General features: G+C 28.7%; 2 protein-coding genes across 2 annotated transcripts; one reads left to right on the forward strand and one right to left on the reverse strand.

Annotated features, from left to right (window-relative positions):
* Nucleotides 1-2,685: 2,685 nt before the first annotated feature.
* LOC129291316 (uncharacterized protein At5g48480) lies at nucleotides 2,686-4,743 on the forward strand. Its single transcript, XM_054928604.1, has 2 exons — nucleotides 2,686-3,091; nucleotides 4,240-4,743. The coding sequence occupies exons 1-2, from the start codon at nucleotides 2,814-2,816 to the stop codon at nucleotides 4,463-4,465; spliced, it is 504 nt and encodes a 167-aa protein (XP_054784579.1). The 5' UTR covers nucleotides 2,686-2,813; the 3' UTR covers nucleotides 4,466-4,743.
* A 9,842-nt stretch (nucleotides 4,744-14,585) lies between these two features.
* On the reverse strand, nucleotides 14,586-18,316 carry LOC129291490 (uncharacterized). Its single transcript, XM_054928863.1, has 4 exons — nucleotides 18,073-18,316; nucleotides 17,756-17,977; nucleotides 16,072-16,260; nucleotides 14,586-15,037 (listed from the first exon to the last, which is right to left on the reverse strand). Exons 1-4 carry the CDS (start codon nucleotides 18,076-18,078, stop codon nucleotides 14,984-14,986), a joined length of 471 nt encoding a protein of 156 aa, XP_054784838.1. The 5' UTR covers nucleotides 18,079-18,316; the 3' UTR covers nucleotides 14,586-14,983.
* Nucleotides 18,317-18,891: the final 575 nt, after the last annotated feature.

Raw genomic sequence — 18,891 nt, forward strand, 5'->3', positions numbered from 1 at the left:
TCTTGCTGTTAAAAAAATTAACTTTGATCGCTAATTAACTTAAAAATTAGAAACAATGACTTCAAAACTTACAAAAAATAACCCAAAAATTACACATGAGCATCTTATGAGAAAATTAATATCAATTAAATCATTTAAATTACATATAAATACTAGGGTACAAAATTTATTTCTTAACCATGTAAAAGACCATAGCAATCTTGACCAACCAATTTAACCAACTGCTAAGTAGCTAACATATCACAATTGTTGGCAACAATGCTAATAAGTAATTAAAAAAATTATATTTTCTTTAATAATATCATATTAAAATATTAACAATTTAATATATAATAATTTAACTATTATTTATGTACAAATATTTTCACATAATTTATAATTTACCTTTTACGAATTTACATATTCTTTATAGACTTACAACTTAACAAGTGTATCTATTACACACTATTATTTATAAATGAACGCGTTGATTACACTAACTATAAATTTTGAAGGAAGACTTATAAATTATCTTACTATTTTAATGAGTTCATTGATACTAATTTCTTATAAGGCATTTATTTGTAATTTTATGTATTCTTTTTTATAATTTTAAGGTCTTTTTTGGGCCAGCAAATGGTTAAATTTAAACTTTTTAACTATAATCTAGTGCACTATTTTTAATATTGAGGAAAAAATTACATTACATGTAATTTTGTAATATCAAGCACTCCTAAGCAAATAGTTGGTGAGTAAAAATATACTTTAACCCTTATAAATAAGGTTTTTTTGTTTTTTCTTTGACAAAATCGATCAGTTTTGTTCAATTCTAATTTTTATCTTTTGAAACTTAAATAAAAAATGAATCAAGTCTCATTATATTTTTTTTATATTTTTGTTAATTTATCTATGTTTAGTTATCTCAAATCACAAGTAAAAATATGTTATAATTAGTTAAATGTTATTTACAATTATTTAGAATAATTTTTAATTTTATAATCAAGTGTTATAAAGATAACATATTTATTTTTAATAGTTAATTTTTTAATTAATTGTTAAGAATATTCTTTAGTTCTCAATAATTTTTTTTTGAAATAGAACTTAATAGTTAAAAATTATCGATGAATATACATATACATATTGATTGTGAAAAATGTTCTATAAAAAAAATTAAATTTGATCTAAATTTAAATTAAACCAAACCAAACTAATGGGAAAAAAAAAACTTAATAAGTTCAAAGTTTTAGTCAACTTATTGGTTCATGGCTTAAGTGATGAGGCGTGGGAAATGTCTATATGACAAAATTTAGTTAAAAAACTGTACATAAGGTCCATTTGATTATTGTAAGTTTTATATTTGAAAATTGAATTTGTACTTTTAAAAAGTTAAAATATGTTTGGTTAAATTTTTTTAGATAAAACCATGTCTTGAAAACACATTAAAAATATAGTTGAAAATGAATTTTTCCAACTTTAATAATAATTGAATAAAATAATGAAAACAAAAATAGACCAAAAGCCATGGAGAAATAATAGAATCTTATACCCTTGCCAGTCTTACGTGAGTTGTGACAAAGCAGAGGGATAATGCAAAAGCGAGGGTTTTGAATTATTTATGTATTAATTTTTATAAAAAAAAGTTATTAAAAATCTTTTATATTTGACCATGTTATTTCTAATTTTATATTTTTTCATCTTATATTTTATAATTTTAATAAAAAAATCTGTAGTTCTTATAGTTTTCTGAATAATTGCCATTTTTGTTTAATCAAATAATTCTAACTTCACTGAAAATTATCTTATTCTTGCAGTGGCAAAAAACAAAACAAAAACAAAAAAAACAAAGAAAGAAGGAAATTCCAGTTAACCCGAAACGTACCGTTCTCGTACAATAATCCCTGTCTCTTCTCTCTGCAATCGACTGAATCTCCGTTTGAATTTTAGTTGGATATAATTTTATTATAAAAATAATTAATTAAATAATAAATTTTAATCATAATTAATTATATTATAACATAATCTGTTTAAATACTATTTTTTTAAAATTAATTTTAATAAAATTAAAAATATTTGGATAATTTAATCAGATCAATTTTAATTATATAAATTATTATATAATTTAATTTTAAATATTAAACATTAATTTTTAGAAATACAAAATTTAAATTTATTAAAAAAAAAAGAGTTTAATTTTTTTTTATTAAATTATGTATTTTATTTATAATTTTTTATGGATTTTTTTTATAATTTTTTCTAACGTTTTTTAATAAACATTTGGCAAAAGCTGATGGAGGAACCTTACGCGAAAACACACGTATTGCCTCAAAATCAATTTTTGTCCTTTTTTAATTATTTGGATAATTTGCTAAAAATCCAAACACACTGAGGTGGCCGTGTAGACATGATATATATATATATATATTAAGAAAAATTAATAATGATAATAATAAATTATCAATTATTAATTATTTATTTATCAATGCACCGTATTCGAACGATCACCAATGTCAGACCGCAGGAGACGGCTTTTCGAAATGGCAATATGTCGTAAATTAATAAAAACTGGAGGGCAATTACGTTTATCCCAACGCGCATAGTATTTGACGATTCGTGACCACGGTCCGTTAATTTTCACGTTCCCGGTTTTGTCCCCAGCAAGCCCAAAGGCGATTCCGCTTGCCTCTTCTATATATACACTGTCCCACCCTCTCAATTCCACTTCACGCCATTTCCATTTCTTTTTCTTTGTCTTTCTCCATCGCTTTCTCTCTCCTAGGGTTAGGGTTTTGCGAATAAGCTTCTTCGTGTGTTCTGTTTTACTCTCTGATTCATCAATGGCGCAACAGGAGGTTCAGAATGGTGGAGCTGAGAAGGCAGCGGTAGATGCGGTGTCGTTCACCGCCGTGAAGCCGCAGCTCCTGGTGGAGGCGCCGAAGGCAAACGATGCCGTCCAGTTCTACAAGGCTGCATTCGGCGCCGAGGAGGTTGGCCGTACAACGCATCCGAAACGCAAGGCTGAGCAAGAGCTCCCTCTCATACTCTCTGCGGAGCTCAAGCTCGCCGGCTTCACCATCCTCGTCTCTGACCTCACCGCCGACGACTCTGCTACTCCGTAAGTCTCTCTCTCTCTCTCTCTCTCTGATTTTTCTTCGTCATTTTCTTGTCTGTTTCTTTTCTCGCATCTCTGATTCTCGTTTCACGTGCTGCTCTGTTCTGAGATCGTTTCTGCTGTGTAGATGATTAAAAGCATCTTGAGTAGTTTTGTTTTTGTAGAACTATGTAGCACGGATATTTTAAAAAAAATAAACGTACCTGTATTTGATACATATTTCATATAATATTTGTAAGATATTTCTATATATTTATTTTATATTTTAATATTTATGATATAATTTTTTACTATATCCTTAAAAAACTTAAAAAAATACATAATATTTTAATTAATTATTGTAAATATTTTGATGTTATTTTAAAAATTTTTATTTAAAAATTAAAATACCTATACTTGTATTATAAGGTGTTAAAATATATATTATAATTTTAAAAATTTACTGTATCTTTATATCATATCGTATCGTCTCATACCCGCATCTATGCAACCTAGCGGTAGAATCGCTCACCGAACCAACGATATAGTTGCAATAGGCTTTTCACTCCGTTTCTGTTTTTGTCTAAATTTTCGTACACTAAAAGCTAGTGTCCTGGAGAAAGTAATTAATAATAATAAATATATTATTATTATTATTATTATGATGCGTAACTGATAATTCTTTTCGTCTTTTCCTTTTCTTATTTCCTTTCTTTTCTGGGCTGTATGGAGCATGGTTTCATATTTCGTATCTATTGCGTTTCGATTCACTTTGGATTTTGTTCTTGTCGTATTCAAACATTTTTGGCTGAATCTTAACCATATTATGTAGTTTTGTTCTGTGTAGTGGTCGTGATTTCCTTGTGTTCACCAAATAATAAATTAATCGCAGAATTTGTGTTGTTCCTGTTTCGATTTGCTCGATCTCTCGCTTCAACATTGTCGTTTTATTATCAAATATCTTAGTACCCGATTCTCCGTAACTACTGCATATGACTTTTATGGTCCATTGACTTGACTTGTAGGCGGTTCTATGTTTTCTAGTGATTTTGTTGTCATTCACGAAGGTTTTATTCACTTTTTGAAACGTGCTATTTACTGCTAAACAAATCTGATTGTCTTGTTTTTCCATTTTTTAGAATTGTCTAAATTAATTAAATTAATAATGCCAGGACGAAGAGTGTTGGAAATGGCGTCGTTTTTTGCCTGGAGACGGACGACGTGGAAGCTGCGATTAACAAGGCGGTGAACGCCGGAGCTGTTGCGGAAGGCGAGGTCGTGGTGGGTGAGGGCGCGGGTTGCGGTGAGCGCGTGGGAAAGGTGAAGGACCCGTACGGCTTTGTGTGGGCCATATGCTCGCCAGAAAAGAAGTGCTCCAACGCTGAGGCTGAAGCCTGAGATGAGAATGGCTGTTGGGGCACTGATTTTAACTGCTTCTGATTTGAGTCCGTTTCTAGCCGTTAGGGTTAGCCGTTAGACCCCTCTCTCTAGGTTCCTTGGTGGTAGTATTAATATTTTGAATAGTCTTTGGACCAACGAACGTCATGAATTATTATTGTGGACATTTTGGAATACTCTTTAACTGACACTTGGCAGTTAATGAAGAAGACTAAATTTTCTCGTACTAATGGTTTGAAACTTCTTATTAATATATATTATCATCTGTGTCTTGTCTCTGTTTTATGTCTGATAGACTAACACGTTGGCAATTTGTGAGGTTATTGTTGTCATTTTATGTTGGCATGTGTGAGAATTAGAACATGGAAGCATGCTTGGTTTCAAAATAAAATATACTAATACAGATGTGTGTGAGTGCACTTTTTATTAATTATTATTGTAATGATAATGAGAATGTGATTATATTCGTATGAACATGGACGAGGAAGTAGAGCCCACTGGGGTTGGGTCCACAAGGCATTGACTAGTGTCTGGAAATGTCCTATTATAGCTCGACACGTGGTGATGCCCAGAGAGTACATGATTTTGGGCTTTTGAGAAACATGGGAAGGTGGTCCCCGTTGGGAGGGGCATGGTAGGACGTGCTGAAGGGTAAGGGAATGGAATCCTCGTGATGTTAGTTTCAGCCATTGAATTGAATTAATTATAAATGAATGAATCCTCGTTCGTGATTTTCGATTGTGTTGGAGTTGTTTCATAGCCGTATAATTAAAGTTAAAAATATTCAGATGTCAGATGCATTGGGATGAGAAGACAAGTTATAGTGCACCTATTATTTGAGCTTATCCCTAGTGTCGCGTGTTGTTACATTTTTTTTATGAGAAAATTATATTCAGATTTTATAGAAGTAAATTTATTATCAAAAAATTTTATGAATTTTATAAATATTTTTAAATTTCAAATCTTGTAATTTAACAATTTAATTAAGAGTATTAATAATTAAATAATGATTATTTTATTTTTCTTTACAAATTATAAATAATTATTGTTCAGTTATTAATATACAGAATTTAAAACTTAAAAGATTATTTAATAAAATTTATGAAGTTTTTTAATAATAAAATTTTTTTTATGAGACTTGAATGTAATTTTTTTTTAATTAAACAAAAGAGGAAGTAGACAGGTGGGGCTAGTATCTGAGTTCAAAGTCACAAGCATAATAAACTTTAAAAATAATAAGTTGAAGAGCTTAGGGATTACATGATTTGCAGCAAAAATGCGGGTCCAGGTGAGGATTCGTGTGACGAATTAGATCTTTTACCCAAATCAAGTTCAGGATATGCAAATGTCTGTGGAAAATGGCAACATGCAAGGAATATGGTTTAACATATACTCTCTCTATTTAAAAATTTAAAGTATTTTAATCAAATTTCATCCTCTAATAAAGTTTTTATCTATTTTTAAACTAACCTTATCTTTCGATATTTATTTCTATTAACTATCTTATAATAAATATAAAGTCATCATCAATAGAGGTATTTTTAAAAAAAGACAATGATTATATCTTGAAAGATTAAAAATATTTTTAAAAAATACTTTACATTTTTTAACAAAGAGAGTATATTGAATATTTTTTAAATGTAATTCATGCATATTTTCAAAAGTACTCTTTATAAAAATTAGAATCACTTATTTCATCTCTTAATATTTAAAAATGTACTATTTTTCAGGACATTTAATTGAGGGTTTAAGAATGAAAAGGAAAAAAAATATTTTGACATATCACAAATTCTCTCCATTTTAAAATATACTCCATCCTGTTCTTATAGTGCATTTTCTAAAAAGATTCTTTAATTCTTAATATAATAATGTATATGGAATGTTATTTATTTTTTAGTATTTTTCAATTTCACTTATTTTTGTAACTTTAATTTTATGATAATTTATCATATGTTGTGAATCTCTCTTCCTATTTTTAATAGGGGTAAAGTTTCAAAAATTTATTTTAAAATTTATTAAATGAATTAACTAATGAGATAAGATTTGTTGTTGTTGTAATTGTAAAGTCAATTATTATTTTTTAATTTAAGTGAGGTAGTTAAAACTTAAAAATACCTTATAATAGAAAAAGAAAGTAATAAGTCTTTTAAGGTATTTCTGAAAAATCGTTTTCATTGGTTCACTTTTTTTCTGAATTGATGGCCACAAAGAACCATCACCAACGCAACATAATTAAATCATCAAAAATTAACCTGCTTTTGTACCTTAAAGGGGAATGTTAAAAATAATGACATCACACACGTAAGTTAGCCAATAAATGTTATTAGCATCTTTAAAAATATAGTTTAAATTTAGAAGGTAACTATCCAATTCTACCTAATAAAGGTCTCTAATTTTTTTGATTGTGCTATAGAGAGGTTGATTCAGGGAAAAACTTGTTATTGATGAGTATAAGAAGTGAATTAGCTCAAATATTAACTTTAAAAATCTTGGTATTCCAACCAAGGATAAGGCATTTAAGGATACTCAAGAATTCTCACTCTTATTGACTCAACTTGCAGTGTGGACAAAAATTAATTTCTCCTTTATCATGTGACTCAAATTCAAATATCTGTGGGGTCCCAAAAGAAATTAAATAGAAAATATATTTCTAGTTGCTGGGAAATGCCGATTGAATAATGAGTTCATCTTACAATGCTATCTTAAATTCCAAGGGTTTGCTTTTCAACAGAAATTTCAAGTGAGTTGGATGTACTGTCTTTGATAAAACTCCTTGGAAGTGACCTACTAATTAAAGATATCCTTACTGGCTTTATGTCTATTAACAAATAAGGAATCTACAAATACTTTTTAAAGGACTGAAATTTAAACAGTTCTTAGCAAATATATTGATATTTCATGTATCCTGAAGATTCAACAAGCTTCTTCCGACTATGAGTAAGCTAGAGATCAACTCATTTTGTATTGTGTCAAAGCCATGAATTCTTCGTGGGACTTTTTTTTTTTTTTTGAGTTAAATCCCATGATTTTAGGACTCAAAGAACGATGTAAAAATTCGTGTGTAACACAATCATGACTTTTTCGTCTTTTCTGGGAGACGTGTTTACTTTTTTTTTTTTTTTTTGGGCCATCAGATTGGTTGATGTTTAAAAAGGTTTTGATTTATGAATATAAAATAATATTTAGTTATCCCATCAAATTCAATAATTTTAAAAAATAAAAATTATATTTAGATATAGTGGTTAGCATTACTAAATATAAAAACATAAATATCAGTAATATTAAAATTAATTCAGAATAATTAAATAATAATATTAGCATTGGGGCCTGTAATTCATGCGGGCTAGACTTAAAATATCTTACTATATAAAAAACTCATATAATCAAGCCCAACTCTAATTCTTTAGGTTTTTAGGCTTATTCAAATTGATTCGAATACTTGAACTGTTAAATACTATTTTATTATATTTTCTGTTTTAAAAAAATTAATATTTTTATTTTATTGTTATTTTTTAAAAATAATAAAAAATTCAGGTATTCAGGCCTTCTCAAATAAACCCAAAATAAACTCTAAAGCCTAACCTTAAGATTTTTTGAGCTTCTTCAGATTGCCCCATTAGACTTGATCTAAATTATTGCATATAATTGCCATATCTCTCCACTCCCCATAGTTTTTCAGCCATCTTCATGTCCTTAATCACCGCTTGTTTGGCATTGCTGGTGTACCAAATCAAATTCGGTCTATTTGGTAAAAAAACCTAAATAAACTCAATTGAACTAAATTTATTGATTTATTTATTTGTGAAATGAAAATATATTGGAGGAATATACATACACATATATGTCTTGTATAAGATGGACACGAGATAATTATATTTCAATAAAAATTGTGCAATTTCGACCCTTTCATTTTAATAATCATGATTCTCAATAAAATTGTGATCGATAGTTTTTTTTTTTTGGTTGGAATAAATACAAGAATCTACCCATCAATAATGAAGAAATAGTACGAAACAAAACATCCAGATCTTAGAGGGATCAAATCTTTCATAAAGTGTTACCTGTTCACAAAACACATAAAAATTGGTAAACAAAGGACCACCAGAAAGGCCAAGCAACATAAATATTCTTGCCGACACAAACGTCCTCCTTCAGATGATAACGACGACAACCATAGGCCTAAACAAGCTAGAAAAAGATGGGTAGGATTTTCAAATCTTCCTACTAAAAGACACAAAAATCTAAGAAGAAGAAGAAGAAGAAGCAATAATATATATTAAAACATAAAAAGTTTAAGAGAATGTTTTAACTCACATAATAAACATTACACAACTAAGGAGAAAAACTGAGTATTGAAAACAAGGACAAAGGTTGATGAGCAAGGAAAATTTCAATCTGGCAAAGAACAGATCCATAAGTTTTGGAATTTTTTTTTTTAAATCTTGATTATCCATTCTGAATAACAATCTTTAATAAATAATAAAAGAAGGGCTCAGGTTGAGGACTTCTTAAAGGAAATATTAACATCCCATGAGCAGAACTTTTTTTTTTTTCATCACCAAACATTGGTTATTGAATGATCTAATGAAACTGACAAAATATTAGGGAGTCTACAAGTGAATAAGTTGATTTTTGACCTGCCAGAATAAGTTCAAGAAGATAATAATATGGGTAATTAGTTCAATTGAGTTACAAACGTATGGTCGATAGAAAATATGTAGCAACCAATTTATAAGATCACCAGAAGAAAATGAGAAGGTGCTAATGTTCAGGCAAGCAAACCTAGAGACATGATGTTCAATCAGCACATTACCAACTGGAATTTCTCTATGAATGAGTTTTCCAGATGAAGAGAATATATTTGAGGAGAAAAAAATTAATTTCCAAATAGCATTATGTGAGTGAGGAAGATGTACACTACTAGAAGATGATAAAAATTAGAAACTTTGTTTGGACAATACACTCTCCATGACTTGAACTAGTCCAAATAAGTTTGTTCTCTTGACAAATACTTCCTCTGATCTTATTTATAGGACAAAGAGGAAAACAAAATTTTTTTGTCTTATTTATAAATCACCTCATTGAATTTCTATCATGAATTTTTTCATTTGACTTCCATTGAATGTTGGAGAAAGAAAATGCGTTCTTAAAATATATATATTTAATAGGGATAAAGTTGAGAAATTATTAAATTTTTAAACAGAGTTAATAATTTTTAAGATTTTTCTTAATTATGATAAAACATGTTAGAAATATCTTATAAATAAGATCAGAGTAGTAAGAGGATAAGGAATGTGTGACCAATGGCAGAACAAAGACCCGAAATCAAGGGGTGCAAAATAATTTAATAAAAATTAATTTTTTTAAAAAAAATGACAATTATGCTAGGATTAAAATTGTAATAACAGAAATAGATTTATCATAATTTTTTATTTTTAAAAAATTATATTGAAAAGATGGACATGATCTTTTATGGCAAATATACTCTTTATATCTTATCTAAATCATTAAAATATTATATATTTAATAAGTTTTTGAGTTTAAATTTTTTTATTTAATTCAAATAGCATAAAATATCAAGAGTATGAGGTGTAAAATTGTAAAATTTGCACATCTCACCAATAATTTTTCCTAAAGCAAGTGCACCCCTTCAAGCTAATGTGGCTCCACCACTCGTGTAACTAATGATTCCACTCACGATTATGGTGCCAACCAAAGGAATGGGGCTGCATTAAATCCACAACATTGAGAAAGATGACATTTAAAAATGTTATGAATATGTTCAATGAAATACCAAAGCAAATTCTTGAGAGAGGTACTTGTAACAGAATATGGCCTTATTTTCCTAGCTCAATAAGTAAACTGAAAAAGAAGGCTAATACAGAGTACTGAATCTTCATATGTTTGTCTGATTCAGAGACCATGAAGAGCCTGCTTTTGAATAGCCTGCTTTTGAATAGTGTTGATAACACATGCTAGTTAGTTAGAGGATAGATCATAGATTTAAGAAAAAAATACACGTATCAAAATTTTTAATTGCTTGTACACTTAGTATTTTGAATTTAGTTGAGGGGACTTAATCTTAATGGAACCTACACTAATTTGAATCAAGCATTGACAGATACTTTTGGTGGTAGGCTCCACCACCAAGTTTTAACATTGCTACATTTTCTAGGTCAATTTGATTGAAAACAAGTACCATCAACTAAATATGCAATTTTGCACGTCAATATATATAATCATTAATATATATATATATATATAACAAATTTAAAAACACACACTGTTTATATAATACAACTTGCCTGGAAATTAATATAAAATAGGAACCTACGTTGTAATTTCTTTGACTTTTCCTTTTTTTTTCCTTTTTTTTTTTTGTTTGCCGATGAGAATATTAGACATTATTGCCGATAAGAGTTTGTTTTCCGGGCTGATTTCTGGCTTTGTAGTACATTGATTTGCACATTTTAAGCAAAATATTTGGACTGTTTCACATTACTTGACCTGACACCTTCATCCCCCAATTTAGCTTCCCTTAATTTTTATATTTTATGCTTGAATAATCCTTATGATCCTATTCTCAATTAATCTCAAGATTACGTCATTCTAATTGAAAAGTGAAAAATTACAACAAATATTAGTGTTGGTAAAGAATTTAATCTATAACCCAGAATTTTATAGGTTTAAATCTCACTGTCGATATGAAGACCTTATTGATGAGTAATTTATAAGAATCTCTATAAACACTCTTTAAGTCTGAAGGTATACCTTATTCTTGGTAAACCCCCAAAACTCAACTCACCTGCACTTTTTGTATAAAAAAATTGAAAATTAAAAATTGAACATTTATGAGCTCATAAACTGTATTCATGCTAAACATGTTAGAAAAAACATTTCTCTCATCAGCTTTAAAAATAAATTATCATCAATCCTTTTCAGGGATAATTAAGATTCTAGTCCTTCAAATTTGTTTTAATTACTGATTAGTTTTGTCAAATTTAATTTTTATCAATTCAATTATTTACATTTTTTAACTTATATTGTCCATCTTTAAGTTTTGAAACACAAATTGACTCTCAAATTAATTTAATGTATCAAATATGTTAATGACTTAACATGTATATATAACTAAATAAAAATAAATCAGCTTTTTTTTATGTTCTTCTTTTTCTCCTTGTTTTCTTGTTCTCTTTATTTTCCCAGATTTTCTTATATGTTGTGTTGCGTTTTTTTTAAAAAAAAAAATTGAACCATTTTTTCCTACCTAACATAGTTGCTAATTCAATATTTCATTAAGTATATTAGTAGATTTCAATGGCATTACCTCCTCTTCAAATAATAAGAATCAAATTAATAATTGAGATAAATTTAAAGGATCAAAATAATAAAAAAATTAATCTTAATAAACCAAATCGACAACTAATGTAAACATATGATATGGTTAAAAGTTTCGTTATTTTTTAATTATTTTCAAAAATTTACCTCAAATTTTGTGCTAATACATAGAAAATAATGGAAATATATATAGACCCTAAAGGCTCACTAAACTAGAGGGATAAAGCAATTTGTGGAGGTTTGATCCAAGACAATAAGAAAAGCTTAATAAACGGCTTCATACAAAAATTAGTACTTCCCACTTCCCAGGCACAATAGCTGCTGAGTTGATAGGCTACACAAATGTTTGAAGTTGAGGAGAATGATAATGAAGTTCCAATTGAAAACAAAGAAAAAAAACACTTTTAACATTTGAGCATCGACAAAATTTTGTTAAAAAAATATATATTTCATTCAATCACAATATAAGTCATTATCATTTAGGAGCAGAGCCAGAAATTTTAATTAGTGAAGCCAAGAGTACAAAATAAAAATATTTATATAAGGAATTTCGATATATAACTTGGCTATTACAAAAATGAGTAACTTTTCTATAAAACCTTTTCAATTGTAGTCTTTTAACTTTTAAGTAAGTAATTTTGCGATAAATATAAAACACATAACATTAAAATATCTTGAGATTTTTGTTGCAATGTTTAACAAATTTTTTTTAGTAATTCCAATAATTTCTTTCATCAAAATATAAAATAAAAATAAAAATTAAATGACATCAAGGTTTATGAGCATATATAGCACCACTTCATTGAGAATAAGTAAATTGTGTAATAACTATATCTTCACAAACTAAAACAATTGCATGATACATATATAAAGGACTATATATAGAATTGAAAGGAAAACATTATCTAGTGTCTCTAGGCTATTGAAATGTGCTAATTTAGTCCCTTCAACCAACTTGGCAATTTGAAATGCAAAAATACCTTGTAATTAATCATTGTGCTTATAAGAAGAATACACAATATATAGTAACAATCATATTTAATTTTTTGAAAAAAAAATGAATGTACATCTTACTTCTTTACTTGCAGCAACAAGAGCTATTAATAATTGATAAGCAACATAATACTTTAAGAGATTGAAAATATATAAGCTCTACATTTTATTTTTTAAAAATTAAAAAGTTAAGGGCTCAAAGCTCCTCTTGAACCCTCATGTCTCCACCACTTATTGTTCACTAATTTATGCTTCTAAAAAAAATGGTTAAAATTTTGATTTTTAAAAAATTTTGAAAATGTTCAATTGTACTCCTAGGTGGAATAAATATAATATTTAATTTATTCATAATACCCTCATAATTGAATACTCGAATGGAGAATAATAAAGTAAGGGATAATTAAAAAAATACATAAGAAACATATTCATTGCCATATATTAGGGTCATCAGGGAGTGAGTTGCAAATTCTTCATTGAAGTTGCTATATGAAAGCTCAAGCTTATCACTATAACGTATATGTGGTTAGAAAGGTGAATTCTTGTAGTAATTGGTTAGCTCATTAAACGCATAACTTAAAAAAGCTGAAACAAAGGTTCTTGACAACACTCCTAGTGAGTGTTAGATGCTTTGTTTTATTATTTGTGTAATACTGTTAAGCTCCCTCCAATTTAGCTTTGTCCTTAGTTATAGTAATTAAAAAAAAGGAAAATATTTAATTAATTATCATGCATAATAGAAACTTTTTGTTTACACAGCGTTGCTAAGAAAGAAGTGTTATTCAACAGGACATTCAAATGTATGTTCTCTTCTTTTAACTTGTCACTAGAACAAATTAAGCAACATTGTACTCCTTTATTCTCTTCTTTATATTTGCTAACTAATGAATTTAAATTTTATGAGATTAATTCATCGTTTGACTCTTTTTTTTTTTTAAAGAGTCCATAATTTGGATGCATAAAATCCTAATAACTCAATTTTAAATTCTTCTCTCTTTTTTTGATAGTATAAGGAGTAAAACTCTAACAATAGTAAAAATTATCTCTAGAAAGCAAATGATAGATCCTTTTTAACTAAATTGCTACGTACATAATAGCTGAGATTCAAACTCCCAACCAATTGTTGAAGTGATAAGGGTCTTTACTATTCACACCAACTTTAGTTGGTATTTTAAATTCTTTTCTTTATTTTTGATAGTATAATGAATAAACTTCACCAATAGTAAAGCTTATCTTTGAAAGGCAAAAGGTAGACCCTTTTCAATTAAATTGCTATATACATAAGGGTTGAGATTCAAACTCTCAACTAGTTATTTAAGTGACAAGAGTCTTTATTACTTACACCAACTTTAGTTGATATTTTAAATTCTTCTCTCTTTGTTTTTTTTATGATATAAGGAGTAAACTTCACCAACAGTATAGATTATCTTCAGAAGGCAATGGATAGACCCTTTTCAACTAAATTGCTACATATATAAGGGTTATGATTCAAACTCTCAGCCAATTACTTAAGTGATAAAAGTCTTTATCGTTCATGCCAACTTTAGTTAATATTTTAAATTCTTCTCTCTTTTTTGATGATATAAGGAATAAACTTTGCCAACAATAGAGATTATCTCCGGAAGACAAAGGGTAGATTTTTTTCAAATAAATTGTTAGGATTCAAACTCCTAACTAGTTGCTTAAGTGACAAAAGTCTTTACCACTCATACTAACTTTAGATAGTATTTTAAATTCTTTTCTACTTACATGTAAATTTAGAAAAACAGTTAAAATGCTAAATTCAATGAAATAGAACAAGATTGTTTCAATCTTTACATTAAATCTTGAAAGTTCAGCCAAAATAAGTAAGGTAACATGGCAAAGATGAAGCATTAATTTACTCTCTTTCACTGCTTTTCACACAAAAGTCCCAATTCCTGACCCTAAGGATTACATTTTAAAAATACTCAAATTCTGAAACAACCCCTTAAGAAGAAGATCAATCAAGAAGTGGTTCAGAATTAATAATATCGTGCTTATACATCCATATATATATATATATATATATATAATTAGATATCTCTCTCTAACAAATTGTGTATCATGGCCAGGATCATCATCATCATCTTTTCTTCATCTATGTTAATGTGCTCTGTCTCTGCTTTATGTACATTCATTAATGGCTTCTCAGATCTTCCACGTGAAGTTTCAGGCAATGCAGGCTGGCAGCAAACAACTGGAAAAGATGCCCAACCCTCTCTTCTGTACCACAGAAAAAAAAAGTACTCAATAAATAGAGGAAAATCAAATTAAATCTTGGCCCCACGAATTTAAAGATATTTGCTGGTTAGTCCTCCCCAAGTCCATTTGTAAATTTCCTTCTTATACCCCAAATTTTCTACATGTATAATGTATATTGTTGTTGATAATATTGATACTTGGTTATATTGATTTTTCGTTTCATTTTGTTCCAAATAGTAAGTTAGAATTTTCATATTAAAGGAAATTACATCTATGTGCCCTGAACTTCAAATTTCAAATTTTATAAGAAATTACAATTTCAAGTCTCAAAAAACATTACTAGCATTATATACGTGTGTGTGTGTGTAGGAGCATCTTGACTTTCTTGTAATTCAGTATGTAACAAAGTTAATGAAATGTTTAGTTTTGAAGATCCTACATCCCAAAACAACACAGATTCAGATTCTTAAATATAATTTTCCCATGCAGAACTAAGTAAAGTAAAAAAGTAAACAGCAATACCTTAAAAAAATATGAGACAGGTTTAACCTTTTATAACTAGTTAACTACTATCTTCTTATTAGTAAAGATTTTACTTAAAAATAAATATAAAATTTATTTATTCATTAAGGATATTTGAGAAAACATAATTTTGAATCCCTATATTTTATTCTTATTTTGCTATAAGCCCTTATAATTTTTTTGATATTCTAAATCCTTACATTTTTTTGTTTCGGTGTTTTATATTTCTAAATGAACAAAGTATAAAGACCTTAGAGAGATTTAAAATACCAAAAAACAAAAGCTTAGGAAATTAGAACATATAAAAAATGTGTAAGGATTTCTAGCAAAACACCAACAAAGGGCAAAGACTCAAAATTATGTTTTTTCTTCTAAAAATATATTAATGATATCTTAAAATATTAAACTATTTTACATTTTTTAATATCCAACATCTCAAAAATAAAAAATGCCTCGTATTTTTTTAAGGAATAGACTCTTATGTGAGTTTTTTGAGAGCAAGAAGTGAAAACAAGAGGGGGAGAGGGAGAGACCTTCCTATGCTTTTGGTAAAGCAATTCAGGAGAGATCCTGTACAAGTCTTCATCCACAGGCTTAGGTGCAGGCCTTGGCACTCCAATAATGTGATCAGTGTTAGTGCTGCTGCTTCTTGTTCCTTCAAACTCACTCTCCCACTTATGCTTTTCTTCTCCTGTCTCAGCTTGTCTCTTTTTTACCTTTGTCTGTAATTTCCCACATACACAAACATTCAACTCCACAAAACTCCAACAAAGTTAAAAGTTCAAGTTTCATAAATGAAAAAAAAAAAAATCATGTTAAGCAACCAAGATGTAATTGAGCTATAAGATCCCAAATAAATGTGTAACAAAAACCACACTATGTTAACCACAATTTGATTTCCAACTGTACAACATGTGTAACTTAATGTTGACACCATGATGAGTCAGAGTCACATTTAATTGGTGGAGTTCCTTGGTGTGTTTATTTCCCTCCCTAACACGTACCCAAGGGAGGACCAAACCTTTCTTCCACAACTTTATGCTATTTAATATTGTTGACTAATTCGTATTCCTGAGTGTTCAAATGATCAAATAATTTTTTTTAGGAGGAAATTTTTTGACGTTGATATTTATGAATTTTTATGAGATTATTTTATATTTTTATTAAAAAAATAAAATATTTTCTCTTCTTAAAAAAAAGTAAACTTTTAAAAATTAAAAAATTCTCAACTTTAGACTATTTATTTCCTTTTTTTTTCATCTATAAAATTGGATACTGTTTTTAGACTGTAAAATGAGATGGTTTGATTTTAAGCAAAAGATAAGGGATTTTTTTCACCTAGCTAAGTATTTAGGAATTTAATACTAAATCAAGATTTTTTAAAATTTTTTGGTGCTGAAATATACAAAGATGAATATTGAGTTTAAACCAGTTGAATTGATAAGAATTTAATTTATAACTCATAAAATTATAGATTCAAATATTATTACTTGTATGAAGATTTTATGGGTGAGTGGTATATAACTATTTCTGTAAATATTTTTTAAATTTGAAGATATGGTTTAACCTGATGAAATTCGAGATCCAATTCCTCTAAACAAATTATGAATATTCAGTTTAAAAATTTCAATTATAATAAAATTCTGATTTGATAATAATAAGACCCACGGGAGAGGGCATGATACCTTGAAGTCAATGAATAAAGGTCCCACATACTTAAATATATGACCAACCACATCAAAAGCAACAAAGCCAAGCTTGCTTTCTCCGCCTCTCACGGACTCTTAACTATCATCACCTCCTTTGTAGTTTGTACCTTTACACTATGCACCCTCGTTCTCTTCCTACTTTTACTCCCTCTTTTGAATCTTTTTAGGTCCTTAATTACTTTTTAAAAAAAAAAATATTAAAAGACAGAACCTTCATCATGATTCCGACTCTAAAAACCCACAAAAAAATTTCATTATTTACATTATCATTCCCCAATAGAATATTAGTAATTGATAGTAAAGACTTTCTTAAAAAAGGAATTATAAGAATTAAAACATGAATTTATGAAGAAAATGCAGTGAATCAGACGCATTTGAAGTGAAAATGACACCAAGAAATCACATTATATATACAGAAATAAATATCTTAATCATGTTTGCGTTGAAGGAAGAAGAAGATTGACACAGAAGTAGAAGAAGGAAATGAAAATTGAAGAAGCAAATTAACCTTTGTTGGGCGAGGAACGACGATCATGGCAGGCGTGACGACGTCGTTCTGGTACAAGTCTCCGGCGACATAAAGATCACGATCCTGGTGATCAGAATCTGAGAAGGTGTAGCGGAAAAAGCCACCTTGTGTGGCAGACTCAAAGCACTCTGTAAATGGAAGGTTATCGTTCCAGTCCCAGCTTCCAAACGCTGGCACGTGACTCCTCCTATAGTAGTACTCCTGTATATGTGTGTATATTAGAATCAGAGAGAGAGAGAGAGAGAGAGAGAGAGAGAGAGAGAGGGACACGAGAGTTTGGTTGCTTGGTGGCTTACCTCCATTGATGATAAAGTTGAAGCAGAAGCTGCAGAGAGAGGAGGAGGATGAAGAATGAGTGTGAGGTTGAAGAGAGGGGGTTTGGAGGAGATTTAAAAAGAAGGGAAAAGGAGAGGGAGAGTGGGGAGTGGGGATGGAAAAGCAAGGCGACGTGAAGGGGAAGAAGAAAAGGGAGAGAGGAAGAAAGGAGACCAGAAAAGGAAGTTTCAGAGAGGGACAAGGTGGTGAGGCATGAAGAGAGTCAAAAGCAGAGGTTAAAAACTTGGAGGATGAGGGAGAAGCAGGGAAAATAAATAATAATTAAAGAAACGAAGTCGAGGCTCCTGAGATTCTTGTCAGATAAAAGTCACGGAAAACAGCGGACTGCTAGAAAAAATTTAAATTAGTCTGTACTTAATTGTTATCAAAATTTAAATTAAAATAAATTAAATAAATTATTGTTAATTTAAAATAAATTATTATTAAAATTTAAATAAATATTTATTAATAAAATATTAACTCACATTGATACATATTTATTTAAATTTTAACAATAAATAATATTTAACTGATATAATTTTCCTCCATCAATACTTAATTGATATTTTTTCTAAAAGTTACACATGGTTGGAATTTGGAAATTCAACTCTTAATATTAATAGTGGCGGATGCACATAATAGATGAGGGTGGGCAACTACCTTCACGTAGAGAATTTTGCAAGAGGTAGATGAAAAATTTGAAAATTTATTCCCATTATTTCAATAATTTTGAACCTATTAGATTCAAATTAAAATTATTAATAAGGGTTAGGTTTAGTAAAAACAAAATTTTTTTTATA

The sequence above is a fragment of the Prosopis cineraria genome, unplaced genomic scaffold (genome assembly GCF_029017545.1).
Source record: "Prosopis cineraria cultivar Desert tree isolate PC_DT_omini unplaced genomic scaffold, ASM2901754v1 PC13, whole genome shotgun sequence".
Taxonomy (NCBI): domain Eukaryota; kingdom Viridiplantae; phylum Streptophyta; class Magnoliopsida; order Fabales; family Fabaceae; genus Prosopis; species Prosopis cineraria.

Bases quoted from the DNA above. Each gene is read 5' to 3' on its own strand.
- LOC129291316 (XM_054928604.1), top strand. From the start codon at position 2,814: ATGGCGCAACAGGAGGTTCAGAATGGTGGAGCTGAGAAGGCAGCGGTA. The intron at 3,092-4,239 runs GTAAGTCTCTCT...TAATAATGCCAG, and splicing joins GCCGACGACTCTGCTACTCC to GACGAAGAGTGTTGGAAATG.
- LOC129291490 (XM_054928863.1), bottom strand. The intron at 16,261-17,755 runs GTTAATTTGCTT...GGGAAATTACAG, and splicing joins TCGTTCCTCGCCCAACAAAG to ACAAAGGTAAAAAAGAGACA. The intron at 15,038-16,071 runs GTCTCTCCCTCT...TCTGTGGTACAG, and splicing joins TTTACCAAAAGCATAGGAAG to AAGAGAGGGTTGGGCATCTT.